This window comes from Nerophis ophidion, linkage group LG16, assembly GCF_033978795.1.
Source record: "Nerophis ophidion isolate RoL-2023_Sa linkage group LG16, RoL_Noph_v1.0, whole genome shotgun sequence".
Classification (NCBI taxonomy): Eukaryota; Metazoa; Chordata; class Actinopteri; order Syngnathiformes; family Syngnathidae; genus Nerophis; species Nerophis ophidion.
The window spans coordinates 51,401,185-51,417,528 of record NC_084626.1 but is presented as its reverse complement, the minus strand read 5'-3'; the positions used below and the strand labels follow the sequence as shown (position 1 = coordinate 51,417,528).

General features: G+C 41.3%; 1 protein-coding gene across 3 annotated transcripts in view; it reads left to right on the top strand.

The window, feature by feature from the left end:
• The window catches only part of timeless (timeless circadian clock), a 58,720-nt gene that overhangs the window by 28,842 nt on the left and 13,534 nt on the right, over window positions 1-16,344 (top strand). For all 3 annotated transcript variants that reach the window (XM_061875466.1, XM_061875467.1, XM_061875465.1), the window contains 9 exons: window positions 337-506; window positions 566-691; window positions 7,489-7,640; window positions 7,713-7,810; window positions 7,884-8,013; window positions 12,111-12,312; window positions 12,389-12,528; window positions 15,072-15,151; window positions 15,220-15,343. In XM_061875466.1, the coding sequence (XP_061731450.1) occupies window positions 337-506; window positions 566-691; window positions 7,489-7,640; window positions 7,713-7,810; window positions 7,884-8,013; window positions 12,111-12,312; window positions 12,389-12,528; window positions 15,072-15,151; window positions 15,220-15,343 (1,222 nt within the window). The remainder of the gene's footprint in view (window positions 1-336; window positions 507-565; window positions 692-7,488; window positions 7,641-7,712; window positions 7,811-7,883; window positions 8,014-12,110; window positions 12,313-12,388; window positions 12,529-15,071; window positions 15,152-15,219; window positions 15,344-16,344) is intronic.

Below are 16,344 nucleotides of genomic sequence, written 5' to 3'. Positions count from 1 at the left end.
TGGTCACAAAACAGTTAAAAAAAAAGCTGCCTGGAGGGGGGTGAAGTCCTACTTCTATTCCGCTTTGTAGAGCTCGCACCTCCTCTTTTATTTGGACTTTCCCTGATTACATGGCAACTGTTGTTTCTAAAGGAAGGGGGTCGTAAACAGCCGCTGACTTTGGTCACAAAACAGTTCAAAGAAAAAGTCCTGCTTCCTTTTCGCTTTGTAGATCTCGAACCTCCTCTTTTATTTGGACTTTCCCTGATTCCATGGCAACAGCTATTTCTAAGGGAAACTGCCTTGGGTTTGACACCTGTGACACAAGTGATATTGAATGACCTCTGTACCTTGCAGGTAACATATTCTACCTGATGGAATACCGGGAGATATTCCTGACCTTGCTACGAAAGTATGATGAGACCAAACAGCCGCAGTCCTACCTCCAAGACCTGGTGGAGTCCACTCACCTCTTCCTGCGCATGCTGGAGCGCTTCAGCAAGGGTCGCAAGAACTTGATCGTGCAGGTAAACAATCCGGTTTCCCGCTCCAGACCTGCAAATAGCGATCCTGTTCCATCCTCTAGAAAAAACGTGCAAAGCGGAAAAAGGCCAAAGGAGCCGCAAGCCAGCCAGCCGTAGACCGCAGCCCTGAAGCTCTGGCAGAAACCTGGAAGATCGTGGAGGAAGAGCTGAGGGGAATACATTTCAAGGTCAGTCGCCTCGTGAAGTGAATAAATAAATAAATGGGTTGTACTTGTATAGCGCTTTTCTACCTTCAAGGTACTCAAAGCGCTTTGACACTACTTCCACATTTACCCATTCACACACACATTCACACACTGATGGAGGGAGCTGCCATGCAAGGCGCCAACCAGCACCCATCAGGAGCAAGGGTGAAGTGTCTTGCTCAGGACACAACGGACGTGACGAGGTTGGTACTAGGTGGGATTTGAACCAGGGACCCTCGGGTTGCGCACGGCCACTCTCCCACTGCGCCACGCCGTCCAAGTGAATTATATTTATATAGCGCTTTTCTCTAGTGACTCAAAGCGCTTTACATAGTGAAACCCAATATCTAAGTTACATTTAAACCAGTGTGGGTGGCACTGGGAGCAGGTGGGTAAAGTGCCTTGCCCAAGGACACAACGGCAGTGACTAGGATGACGGAAGCGGGAATCGAACTTGCAACCCTCAAGTTGCTGGCACGGCCGCTCTACCAACCGAGCTATGCCGCCCCGCCTCGTCTTTATTCGTCCTTCAGACTTCATTTCATGTCCATAAGCTGCCATCTGGCGACATTTCAACATTTATTTGTATTTATTTATAGCAGATTTGTCCCCATACCAATACTTGATACTTTTCTAAATAAAGGGGACCACAAAAATGTCATTATTGGCTTTATTTGAACAAAAAATGTTTGTGTACATCAGGGGTCGGGAACCTTTTTGGCTGACAGAGCCATGAAAGCCAAATATTATAAAATGTATTTCCGTGAGAGCCATATAATATTTTTTTAACACTCAAAACAACTAAATGCCTGCATTTTTAAGTCAGACCAACATTTTAGGAATATAACCAGTATCTTCCTCTTTTTCAATCAATGTTTATTTATATAGCCCCAAATCACAAATGTCTCAAAGGACTGCACAAATCATTACGACTACAACATCCTCGGAAGAACCCACAAAAGGGCAAGGAAAACTCACACCCAGTGGGCAGGGAGAATTCACATCCAGTGGGACGCCAGTGACAATGCTGACTATGAGAAACCTTGGAGAGGACCTCAGATGTGGGCAAACCCCCCCCCCCCCCTCCCCCCCCCAGGGGACCGAAAGCAATGGATGTGGAGCGGGTCTAACATGATACTGTGAAAGTTCAATCCATAGTGGCTCCAACACAGCCGCGAGAGTTCAGTTCAAAGCGGATCCAAGACAGCAGCGAGAGTCCCGTCCACAGGAAACCATCTCAAGCGGAGGCGGATCATCAGCGTAGAGATGTCCCCAACCGATACAGGCAAGCGGTCCATCCTGGGTCTCGACTCTGGTCAGCCAGTACTTCATCCATGGTCATCGGACCGGACCCCCTCCACAAGGGAGGGGGGGACATAGGAGAAAGAAAAGAAGCGGCAGATCAACTGGTCTAAAAAGGAGGTCTATTTAAAGGCTAGAGTATACAGATGAGTTTTAAGGTGAGACTTAAATGCTTCTACTGAGGTAGCATCTCGAACTGTTACCGGGAGGGCATTCCAGAGTACTGGAGCCTGAACGGAAAACCCTCTATAGCCCGCAGACTTTTTTGGGCTTTGGGAATCACTAATAAGCCGGAGTCTTTTGAAGGCAGATTTCTTGCCGGGACATATGGTACAATACAATCGGCAAGATAGGATGGAGCTAGACCGTGTAGTATTTTATACGTAAGTAGTAAAACCTTAAAGTCACATCTTAAGTGCACAGGAAGCCAGTGCTGATGAGCCAGTACAGGCGTAATGTGATCAAACTAATCAATCAAGGTTTATTTATATAGCCCCAAATCACAAATGTCTCAAAGGACTGCACAAATAATAACATTGTTATTCTGAAGCTAACCAATAATGAATAAAATAGTTCTTACCTTTAATGCGACTTCTTGAACAGGTGCGGTAGAAAACGGATGGATGGATTAAAATGCATGAGAATGTTTTATATTTTGAACGTTATTTTTAACACTGGGATTACCAGAGGAATTATTCGTTACTTATCGCTGTGTTTTTCAACCACCGTGCCGCGGCACACTAGTAGTCTGGTGTGTCGTGGGAGATTATGTCATTTCACCCACCGTATTTTTCGAAGTATAAGTCGCAGCTGCCGAAAATGCATAATAAAGAAGGAAAAAAAACATATATACTGTATTCGGACTTTATTAATGAATTCTCAGAGTTCGTTGCTGATCTAGTGACACACGCCGATAATATAATCATAATGGGGGACTTTAATATCCATATGAATACCCCATCGGACCCACCGTGCGTAGCGCTCCAGACTGTAATTGATAGATGTGGTCTCACACAAATAATAAATGAACCCACGCATCGCAACGGTAATACAATAGACCTAGTGCTTGTCAGGGGCATCACCGTTTCCAAAGTTACGATACTCCCGTATACTAAAGTATTGTCTGATCATTACCTTATAAAATTCGAGGTTCAGACGCATGTTCGTCAAACTAATAATAATAATAACTGCTATAGCAGCCGCAACATTAATACAGCCACAACGACAACTCTTGCTGACCTACTGCCCTCGGTAATGGCACCATTCCCAAAGTATGTGGGCTCTATTGATAACCTCACTAACAACTTTAACGACGCCCTGCGCGAAACCATTGATAACATAGCACCGCTGAAGTTAAAAAAGGCTCCAAAAAAGCGCACCCCGTGGTTTACAGAAGAAACTAGAGCTCAGAAATGATTATGCAGAAAGCTGGAACGCAAATGGCGCACGACTAAACTTGAGGTGCACCATCAAGCATGGAGTGATGGTTTAATAACTTATAAACGCATGCTTACCTTAGCTAAAACTAATTATTACTCAAATCTCATCCACCGTAATAAAAACGATCCTAAATTTTTGTTTAGTACGGTAGCATCGCTAACCCAACAAGGGACTCCTTCCAGTAGCTCAACCCACTCAGCTGATGACTTTTTGCAATTCTTTAGTAAGAAAATTGAAGTCATTAGAAAGGAGATTAAAGACAATGCGTCCCAGCTACAACGGGGTTCTATTAACACTGACACGATGGTATATACGGCGGATACTGCCCTCCAAAATAGTTTCTCTCGTTTTGAGGAAATAACATTAGAGGAATTGTTACGTGTAAATGGAATAAAACAGACAACATGCTTACTTGACCCTCTTCCTGGGAAACTGATCAAGGAGCTCTTTGTATTATTAGGTCCATCAGTGCTAAATATTATAAACTTATCACTCTCCTCGGGCACTGTTCCCCTAGCATTCAAAAAAGCGGTTATTCATCCTCTTCTTAAAAGACCTAACCTCGATCCTGACCTCATGGTAAATTACCGACCGGTGTCTCACCTTCCCTTTATTTCAAAAATCCTTGAAAAAATTGTTGCGGAGCAGTTAAATGAACACTTAGCGTCTAACAAGCTATGTGAAACCTTTCAATCCGGTTTCAGGGCAAATCACTCGACGGAGACAGCCCTCGCAAAAATGACTAATGATCTATTGCTAACGATGGATTCTGATGCGTCATCTATGTTGCTGCTCCTCGATCTTAGCGCTGCTTTCGATACCGTCGATCATAATATTTTATTAGAACGTATCAAAACACGAATTGGTATGTCAGACTTAGCCCTGTCTTGGTTTAACTCTTATCTTACTGATAGGATGCAGTGTGTCTCCCATAACAATGTGACCTCGGACTACGTTAAGGTAACGTGTGGAGTTCCCCAGGGTTCGGTCCTTGGCCCTGCACTCTTCAGCATCTACATGCTGCCGCTAGGTGACATCATACGCAAATACGGTGTTAGCTTTCACTGTTATGCTGATGACACCCAACTCTACATGCCCCTAAAGCTGACCAACACGCCGGATTGTAGTCAGCTGGAGGCGTGTCTTAATGAAATTAAACAATGGATGTCCGCTAACTTTTTGCAACTCAACGCCAAAAAAACGGAAATGCTGATTATCGGTCCTGCTAGACACCGAACTCTATTTAATAATACAACTCTAACATTTGACAACCAAACAATTAAACAAGGCGACACGGTAAAGAATCTGGGTATTATCTTCCACCCAACTCTCTCCTTTGAGGCACACATTAAAAGCGTTACTAAAACGGCCTTCTTTCATCTCCGTAATATCGCTAAAATTCGCTCCATTCTGTCCACTAAAGACGCTGAGATCATTATCCATGCGTTTGTTACGTCTCGCCTCGACTACTGTAACGTATTATTTTCGGGTCTCCCCATGTCTAGCATTAAAAGATTACAGTTGGTACAAAATGCGGCTGCTAGACTTTTGACAAGAACAAGAAAGTTTGATCACATTACGCCTGTAATGTATATACCTTTATATACATATATACATACATATATACCTGTACTGTATATACCTTTATATACATATATACATACATATATACCTGTACTGTATATACCTTTATATACATATATACATACATATATACCTATACTGGCTCACCTGCACTGGCTTCCTGTGCACTTAAGATGTGACTTTAAGGTTTTACTACTTACGTATAAAATACTACACGGTCTAGCTCCATCCTATCTTGCCGATTGTATTGTACCATATGTCCCGGCAAGAAATCTGCGTTCAAAGGACTCCGGCTTATTAGTGATTCCCAAAGCCCAAAAAAAGTCTGCGGGCTAAAGAGCATTTTCCGTTCGGGCTCCAGTACTCTGGAATGCCCTCCCGGTAACAGTTCGAGATGCCACCTCAGTAGAAGCATTTAAGTCTCACCTTAAAACTCATTTGTATACTCTAGCCTTTAAATAGACTCCCTTTTTAGACCAGTTGATCTGCCGTTTCTTTTCTTTTTCTTCTATGTCCCACTCTCCCGTGTGGAGGGGGTCCGGTCCGATCCGGTGGCCATGTACTGCTTGCCTGTGTATCGGCTGGGGACATCTCTGCGCTGCTGATCCGCCTCCGCTTGGGATGGTTTCCTGCTGGCTCCGCTGTGAACGGGACTCTCGCTGCTGTGTTGGATCCGCTTTGGACTGGACTCTCGCGACTGTGTCGGATCCTCTTTGGACTGGACTCTCGCGACTGTGTTGGATCCATTATGGATTGAACTTTCACAGTATCATGTTAGATCCGCTCGACATCCATTGCTTTCCTCCTCTCTAAGGTTCTCATAGTCATCATTGTCACCGACGTCCCACTGGGTCATTATTGTCACTAATGTCCCACTGGGTGTGAGTTTTCCTACCGAGGATGTCGTGGTGGTTTGTGCAGCCCTTTGAGACACTAGTGATTTAGGGCTATATAAGTAAACATTGATTGATTGATTTCCTTGAGTTAACGCCCGGGCGCAAATTAATTTAAAACCTCTTCTCACTCCGGCGCTTACCAAAGGCATGCGGTAAAGGCAAGCATGCGCTAATTATTTTAAAGCCGCTTCTCACTCCGGTGCTTACCAAAGGCATGCGTTAAATTTAGGCCTGTGCTTAAAAATTTGAGTGTGATGTAAGGATACCATCATAAAAAGCACATTTAATAAAAAAATATGTTATTATGGTCTTACCTTTACTTATAAATGAAGTCCATGCACAGCTCCTTCTGATCAAAAGCATCGATAACTTGTTTATAGAAGTCTTCCTTATCTTTCTTCAGTTTTAAAAGTCTCTCTGTCTTGGTGGAGATCTTCGATTGAAAGTCCAGTTTAGAAAACTGTTTTATTTTAGATATGTAATCCCCCATGTTAAAAGTGCGAGCGAGAGCAAAAAATAAACACACGCTGCTCTCTCTTGCTGCTTGTTGTCACTTCTTCTGCAGCCGAGTAGTCGCAAGAAGGATCACTAGCGCCCTCTACCACCAGGAGGCGGGAGTCATTTAATGACTCATACTTGACACACGCAGCTACGGTATGTTAATAAAACATAGCTGCTTATTGTTCTTTTTAGCATATTCAATAGCTTGGACCTTAAATCCTACTGAAGGGGGCGTAGTGGGTAGAGCGGCCGTGCCAGAAACCTGAGGGTTGCAGGTTCGCTTCCCGCCTATTGACATCCAAATCGCTGCCGTTGTGTCCTTGGGCAGGACACTTCACCCTTGCCCCCGGTGCCGCTCACACTGGTGAATGAATGATGAAGGAATGATAGGTGGTGGTCGGAGGGGCCGTAGGCGCAAACTGGCAGCCACGCTTCCGTCAGTCTACCCCAGGGCAGCTGTGGCTACATATGTAGCTTACCACCACCAGGTGTGAATGAATGATGGCTTCCCACTTCTCTGTGAGCGTTTTGAGTATTTAACAATAGAAAAGCGCAATATAAATCTAATCCATTATTATTATTATTGAATAGCTCTTAATCTTCTTCCCTTTATGCGATTTCAAATGGTTGAAATCAGCCTCCTCCATTTTGAAAATGATGACAGGTGGAGTGTCACTCGTGACGTGACGAGTTTGACCCGGTGGAAATCCTAGGCATACGCTAATTATTTAGCGAAACGAGTGTGACCCGGCGGAAATTGTAGACATGCGCTAATAAAAATAATATTGTGCGAAACGAGTTTGACCCCGCAGTAATTCTAGCCAGGTGCATACTATATACCTGGAGGCCTCCTCTTTTATTTGGACTTTCCCTGCATACATGGCATCAGTAGTTTCCAAGGGAAGGGGGTCGTAAACAGCCATCGCCTTTGATTAAAACAGTTGAAAGAAAAGCTGCCTAGAGGGGGTCAGGTCCTGCTTCCTTTCTGCTTTGTAGACCTTGGGTCAGCATTTCTTCAACGTTGACCAACTTGATGAATACATGTCGCTTCTGCAGCCGTCGCAATCTTTGACCGAGGGCACCGTGCCTTTCGACGCCTCGTCCGAAACGCCGCTGGAGGAGCAGCGGACTGAGTCCATGGTGCGTGTGCAGGACGCTCTCCTGGCGCGGCTGGGACCGGAGGCTTTGGCGCTCCTGCGGGCGGCCAGGTGACCACGTTAGCCGCCGCCGCCACCCGTCCAACTCTCCTCGCTAAGCGCTGTCCTCCCTCACGCCCGCAGGGAGGTGTGGCCCGAGGGAGACGTCTTCGGCTCGGCTGACGTGGACCCCGAAGAGGAGCTGGAACTCCTCAAGCAGATCTTGCACGCCGACCTGCCAAGTACGCGCCACGTTGCCTAGCAGATTGTGTGCAGCGTTGCCTTCTTCTTCTTTTTTTTTTTACTCCATTGCAGGGCCCGCGCCGCCCGAGACTCAAGCGGAGGAGGACGAGGATGAGGATGCTGCGCTGATGGAGGAGGAAGAGGAGCTGCAAGCCGTCCAGGTTTCTGAAACCGAGTTCAAGTTCCTGGATTTTATCAAAAAGTGAGGAGATGTCTTTCTTTCTTAGTGGCTGAAGGACACAGCATTAGGTACACGTCAGCAATGAAAGTGGTGCTATTGTTGTTTACTGTAATAAGACAGTCATAAGGTACAGTAATTAGATACAGTAATACAATACAGTAAGAACACATAGTAATAAGGTACAGTACTAGGCATAGTCATAAAGTACAGTAATAAGACACAGTAATAAGATACAGTAGTGTGACAATCATTGGTACTTTAATGAGGTACAGTAATAAGACACAGGGATTAGATACGGTAATAAAATACAGTAATATGACATAGTATTGAAATACAGTAATCAGGTACAGTACTAGACCGTCATAAGGTACAGTAATAAGACACTGTAATAAGATACATTAATAAAGTGCAGTAGTGTGATAATCATTGGTACTTTAATAAGGTACAAAAATAAGACAGTCATAAGGTACATTAATTATATACAGTAATAAAATACAGTAATATGTCAGTAATGAAATATAGTACAGTAATAAGATACGGTAATAAAATACAGTAATATGACAGTAATGAAATATAGTGCAGTAATAAGATACGGTAATAAAATACAGTAATATGACATAGTATTGAAAAACAGTAATCAGGTACAGTACTAGACCGTCATAAGGTACAGTAATAAGACACTGTAATAAGATACAGTAATAAAGTACAGTAGTGTAATAATCATTGGTACTTTAATAAGGTACAAAAATAAGACAGTCATAAGGTACATTAATTATATACAGTAATAAAATACAGTAATATGACAGTAATGAAATATAGAACAGTAATAAGATACGGTAATAAAATACAGTAATATGACAGTAATTAAATATAGTACAGTAATAAGATACGGTAATAAAATACGGTAAGGAGTTCCCATTTAAACAAAAATGCTCTTACAAAGATTTTGATGCTATTTTTGTATACTATAATAAGAGACAGTAAAAAGACACTTTAATAAGATACAGTAATAAGATATGGTAATAAAATACAGTAAAAAGACACAAGGTACAGTAATAAAATACGGTAATTAAATACAGTAAAAAGACAATCTTAAGGTACGGTAATTAGATGTACTACTAAAATCCATCCATCCATCCATTTTCTACCGCTTATTCCCTTTCGGGGCCGCGGGGGGCGCTGGCGCCTATCTCAGCTACAATCGGGCGGAAGGCAGGGTACACCCTGGACAAGTCGCCACCTCATCATACTAAAATACAGTAAGGAATTCCCATTAAAAAATGCTCTTACAAAGATTTTGATGCTATTTTTGTATACGTAATAAGATACAGTAATAAGACACTGTAATCAGATACAGTAATGTACAGTGATAAAGGACAGTTAAAAGACACAGTAATAAGGTGCAGTAATTAGGTACAGTGATAAGGTACAGTAGAAGACACATTAAAAAGGTACATTAATAAGACAATGTAATAAGGTACAGTAATAATGTACAGTGATAAGATGCCGTTAAAAGACACAGTAATTAGGTGCAGTAATAAGGTACATTAATAAGGTACAGTAATAAGACACTGTAAAAATGTACATTAATAAGGTACAGTGATAAGATGCAGTAATAATGTACAGTAATAAGACAGTGATAAGATACAGTAGTAAAACACGGTAATAATGTATAGTAAAAAGGTACAGTAATAAGATACGGTAATAAAAGTACCGAAATGTATTTCGATACATTTTTGTACTTTTCGATACTTCTCTAAATAAAGGGGACCACAACAAATGTTATTATTGGCTTCATTTGAACAAAAATGTTAGTGTACATGAAACATATTTTTAATATTGTAATTTAGTCCTTACATAAAATGTTGAACATACTAGACAACTTGTCTTTTAGTAGTAAGTAAACAAACAAAGACTCCTAATTAGTCTGCTGACGTATGCAGTAACATGTTGTGTACTTTATAAAGGACAAACTGTAGAAATGGATTATTAATCCACTTGTCAATTTACTGTTAATATCTGCTTATTTTCTATTTCAACATGTTCTATCTACACTGCTGTTAAAATGTAATAATCATTTTATCTTCTCTTCTTTGATACTTGACATTAGTTTTGGACGATACCACACGTTTAGGGTATCGATCCGATACCAAGTAGCTACAGGATCATACATTGGTCATATTCAAAGTCCTCTTGTGTCCAGGGACATATTTCCTGAGTTAATGAACATAATATAGATTTTTAAAAAAGGAAAAAAGAATATGTGACGATAAAAAATATCAATTTAATCATAGTCGTATCGATTAGATTCGCTCTTGTACTTGGTATCATTACAGTGGATGTCAGGTGTAGATCCACCCATGGCGTTTGTTTACATTATGACTCCAGTGAGTTATTGTATCCTCCTACGGTGTGTAGTGAAGCATGTTTAGCTATCCCTTGTCCTCCAGTGATAATGATACTTGTAAGAAACATACTTTATTTGTCATCATGGAGGCCAGGATTAGTGATTTAGAAGTAACCAAAACATGTTCTATCTACACTTCTGTAAAAATGTAATAATCACTTATTCTGCTCTTCTTTGATACTTGACATTAGTTTTGGACGATACCACACATTTAGGTATCGATCCGATACCAAGTAGCTACAGGATCATACATTGGTCATATTCAAAGTCCTCTTGTGTCCAGGGACATATTTCCTGAGTTAATGAACAAAAAAGGAAAAAAGAATATGTGACGATAAAAAATATCAATGTAATCATAGTAGTATCGATTAGATTTGCTCTTGTACTTGGTATCATTACAGTGGATGTCAGGTGTAGATACACCCATGACGTTTGTTCACATTATGACTCCAGTGAGTTATTGTATCCTCTTACGGTGTGTAGTGAAGCATGTTTAGCTATCCCTTGTCCTCCAGTGATAATAATACTTGTAAGAAACATACTTTATTTGTCTCCATGGAGGCGAGGATTAGTGATTTAGAAGTAACCAAAACATGTTCTATTTACACTTCTGATTAAATGTAATAATCCTTTTTTCTGCTCTTCTTTGATACTTGACATTATTTTTGGATGATACCACACATTTAGGTATCGATCCGATACCAAGTAGTTACAGGATCATACATTGGTCATATTAAAAGTCTTCATGTGTGCAGGGACATATTTCCTGACTTTATAAACATGATATGGATTTCAAAAAAAGGAAAAAAAGATTTTGTGATGATAAAAAAACATCGACGTAATCATAGTAGTATCGACTAGATTCGCTTTTGTACTTGGTATCATTACAGTGGATGTCAGGTGTAGATCCACCCATGACGTTTGTTCACATTATGACTCCAGTAAGTTATTGTATCCTCTTACGGTGTGTAGTGAAGCATGTTTAGCTATCCCTTGTCCTCCAGTGATAATAATATTTGTAAGAAACATACTTTATTTGTCATCATGGAGGCGAGGATTAGTGATTTAGAAGTAACCAAAAGATGTTCTATCTACACTTCTGTAAAAATGTAATAATCACTTATTCTTCTCTTCTTTGATACTTGACATTAGTTTTGGACGATACCACTCATTTATGTATCGATCCGATACCAAGTAGCTACAGGATCATACACTAGTCATATTCAAAGTCTTCATGTGTCCAGGGACGTATTTCCTGACTTTATGAACATAATATAGATTTTAAAAAAGTAAAAAAGAATATGTGACGATAAAAAACATCAATGTAATCATAGTAGTATCGATTAGATTCGCTCTTGTACTTGGTATCATTACAGTGGATGTCAGGTGTAGATCCACCCATGACGTTTGTTGACATTGTGACGCCAGTGAGTTATTGTATCCTCTTACGGTGTGTAGTGAAGCATGTTTAGCTATCCTTTGTCCTCCAGTGATAATAATACTTGTAAGAAACATACTTTATTTGTCTCCATGGAGGCGAGGATTAGTGATTTAGAAGTAACCAAAAGATGTTCTATCTACACTTCTGTTCAAATGTAATAATCACTTATTCTGCTCTTCTTTGATACTTGATATTAGTTTTGGATGATACCACACATTTTGGTATCGATCTAATACATTTTATGTCCTTTTTTTCTCTCACCGCGCACAGGTTCGCCAACCCCGGCATCATACGGCCATACCTGCTCTTGCTCAGATCCTACGCCAAAAACACTCCTCACACCAACCACTGCGTGGTTCGGATGCTCCACCGCGTGGCCGTCGACCTCAAAATGGACGCCCTGCTCTACCAGCTCTCCGTCTTCCATCTCTTCAACAAGATCCTGAGCGACGCCGCCGCGTCGGCTTACAAGGTTCGGGACGACGGGGCGAGCGTCGAAGCCACGGCGAAGGTATAAAAAAAAAATAAAACTGTCCCTTTTTTCCCAGGAGCTGCTCACCTTCGCCAAGTACGTGCTGAGACGTTTCTTCACGCTGGCTGCCACCAACAACAAGGCCTACGTGGAGCTCTTGTTCTGGAAGAATGTCGGCGCCGTGCGGGAGATGACTGAAGGCTACGGCCCAGACGGGTCGGTGCTTTTTTAAGGTCCGCAGGACCATTGCCAAAGGACTCCACAGGAGTCCTTTGGCAATGGGCCAAGGACCCTATTGAAACTGTAAGGTTTTATTATTAGGGCCCGCATGGCCCATTGCCAAAGGACTCCCACAGGGACCTATTGTTTTTCATGCGTTTTATTATTCTTTATTTATTATTATTCCGACGCCTCTTTGAACTGTAATTTGACCCCCTGAACATGCTTCAAAACTCACCAAATTTCACACACTCATCAGAACTGGCAAAAATTGCCATCTAATAGAAAAACCAAATCCCAAAAATCAAAAATGCGCTCTAGCGCCACCTAGGAAGAGACAAAAAACAGACTGCTTGTAACTTCCGTTAGCAATGTCATAGAGACATGGAACACAAACCTTTATGTAGGGCTGACTTAGACCTACATTTCCAATAAAAAACTTCTATACCCAAAATCAACAGGAAGTTGGCAAAAACCCCTTCAAAACTAAATTTTCGCAAAAAATGCAATTTTTGCCTCTTTGAGCTGTAATTTGACCCCCTTAAAATGCTTCAAAACTCACCAAACTTTACACACACATCAGGAATGGCGGAAAAAACAATAATAAAAAAACCAAAACCAAAAACTCTAGCGCAATTTTTGAATAAAACACAGAAAAAAATGCTCCTATGAAGAAAATACAGACAAAACTGCTTGTAACTTCCGGTAGGAATGTCAGAGAAACAAAATCTTCTATGTAGGTCTCACTTAGACCTACATTTTAATAATTGACATCCTTCAGCAAAAATCAACAGGAAAATGGCAATTACCCCTTCAAAACAAAAGTTTTGTAAAAATCCGTCACCTGTCTTCAAACATAATCTTCTCTGAGCGCGTTTGTCGTTCCAGCTTCAAACTCGCACAGGAGAGAGTTTGAACCCTTCTGATTAAAAGTTATCGAAAGAGTTTTGATAAGTTCTCCGGTTTTGATTTTATGACCCTTCAAAGAACCACTGCGCTGATGCTGCTGCGCTGGTGTTGTCTCAAGATGGCTACTACCACTGGACAAAAGTATTGGGCCACTTATGGCTAACAATAGACAATGACAATGTAAAATTGAATTAAATCTTTTTTGTCCTCAAAATTCTACACACAATACCCTATAATAACAGTAGCTACTATCCATGCATCTTCTAACGCCTGTTACGGGTTTGGGTCTCGGGGGCTGCAGCCAAAGGCGGGCCCGACCAACGCTGCTTGCAGCTTTAATTATTATTACTCCGCACCTATGCGCTGTAATTTGACCCCCTTAACATGCTTCAAAACTCACCAAATTTGACACACATTTCGGTCCGGCAAACCTTCCCAACTTATTAAGCAAGCAATTCCCAAAAGTGAAAATTGCGCGCTAGCACCCCCTAAAACTAAAAAAAAAAAACAGACTGCTTGTAACTTCCGTTAACAATGTCGTACAGACATGAAACAAAAATGTATATGTAGAACTGAGTTAGACCTACATTTCATAATTTTACCTTTTGGGGCAAAAATCTACAGAAAGTTGGCAAAAACCCCTTCAATACAAAATTTTTGCAAAAAATGCAATTTTTGCCTCTTTGAACTGTAATTTTGACACCCTTAAAATGCTTCAAAAGTCACCAAACTTGGCACACACATCAGGACTGGCAAATATTGTGATTTAATGAAAAAACCAAACCACAAAACTCAAAATTGCGCTGTAGCGCAATTTTTGCATAAAACACAGAAAAAACTGCTGCTAGGAAGAAAACACAGACAAAACTGCTTGTAACTTCCGGTAAGAATGTCAGAGAGACCTGAAACAAAAACCTATATGTAGGTCTCACTTAGACCTACATTTTAATAATCAACATCCTTCAGCAAAAATCAACAGGAAGTTAAAAATTACCCCTTCAAAATAAAAGTTTTGTAAACACCTGTCACCTTTTTTCAAACGTTATCTTCTCTGAGCGCGTTTGTCCTTTCGGCTTCAAACTCGCACAGAACAGAGTTTGAACCCTTCTGATTAAAAGTCATCGAAAGAGTTTTGATTACTGCTCCGGTTTGGATTTTACGCGCCTTCAAAGAACCCCTGCGCAAATTTTCCGAAAAAATATAATTTTTGCCTCTTTGAGCTGTAATTTGACCCCCTTAAAATGATTCAAAGTGCAAGTTAAAGCTCTACTATGCAAGGCGAAAGCCATTTATCAACAACATCCAGAAACGCCGATCTGTAATTTGACCCCCTTAACATGCTTCAAAACTATCCAAATTTTACACACACATCAGGACTGGCGAAAAGTGCCATCTAATAAAAAACCAAACCCCAAAAGTCAAAATTGCGATCTAGCGCCCCCTAGGAAAAAACCCTGACAAAACTGCTTGTAACTTCTGTTCGGAATGTCGTAGAGACATGAAACAAAGACCTCTATGTAGGTCTGACTTAGACCAGTGCTTGGCAGCGGCCAAAGGCAGCTTTAATTTAGTTTGTTTTTGCATCTTCACGTGTAAGGACGGAGAGATGCTGATGTGTGCTTTTTCACCAGAGCGGAGAAGAAGCCCGCATGGACGGAGGAGGAAGAGCAGGAGCTGCGCACGCTCTATGAAGAGCACCGCCACTCCGAAGGTCCGTCTTGTTAGCACCCGTGTTTGATTGCCACGCAAACTAAAGGTTCTATCCATCACTCTCGCCAGTACCTGACATTGTGGAGACGCTGTTGCCGTTGCTAAGCAACAGCACGCGCACACGGAGGCAGGTGGTGACGCAGCTGGTGCACATGGGTCTGGTGGACAGCGCCAAGCAGCTGAAGAAACCCAAGTAAGATCTCCGGTTTGTACTTTTTGGACTCGGGTTGTACTAGTATAGTACCGCGACACTAGGGCTGGGCGATATATGGAATATACTTGATCTATCGCGGGTTTGTCTAGAAAATGACTATATTGTGGGTACTCTAGTGTACAAACCCCGTTTCCGTATGAGTTGGGAAATTGTGTTAGATGTAAATATAAACAGAATACAATGATTTGCAAATCATTTTCAAGCCATATTCAGTTGAATATGCTACAAAGACAACATATTTGATGTTCAAACTCATAAACATTTTCTTTTTTTTTTTTTGCAAATAATCATTACCATTAGAATTTGATGCCAGCAACACGTGACAAAGAAGTTGGGAAAGGTGGCAATAAATACTGATATAGTTGTGGAATGCTCATCAAACACTTATTTGGAACATCCCACAGGTGTGCAGGCTAATTGGGAACAGGTGGGTGCCATGATTGGGTATAAAAACAGCTTCCCAAAAAATGCTCAGTCTTTCACAAGAAAGGATGGGCGAGGTACACCCCTTTGTCCACAACTGTGTGAGCAAATAGTCAAACAGTTTAAGAACAACCTTTCTCAAAGTGCAATTGCAAGAAATTTAGGGATTTCAACATCTACGCTCCATAATATCATCAAAAGGTTCAGAGAATCTGGAGAAATCACTCCACGTAAGCGGCATGGCCGGAAACCAACATTGAATGACCGTGACCTTCGATCCCTGTATCCAAAACCGACATCAATCTCTATAGGATATCACCACATGGGCTCAGGAACACTTCAGAAAACCACTGTCACTAAATACAGTTTGTCGCTACATCTGTAAGTGCAAGTTAAAGCTCTACTATGCAAAGCAAAAGCCATTTATCAACAACATCCAGAAACTCAGCAGGCTTCGCTGAGCCCAAGATCATCTAAGATGGACTGATGCAAAGCGGAAAAGTGTTCTGTGGTCTGACGAGTCCACATTTCAAATTGTTTTTGGAAATATTCGACAT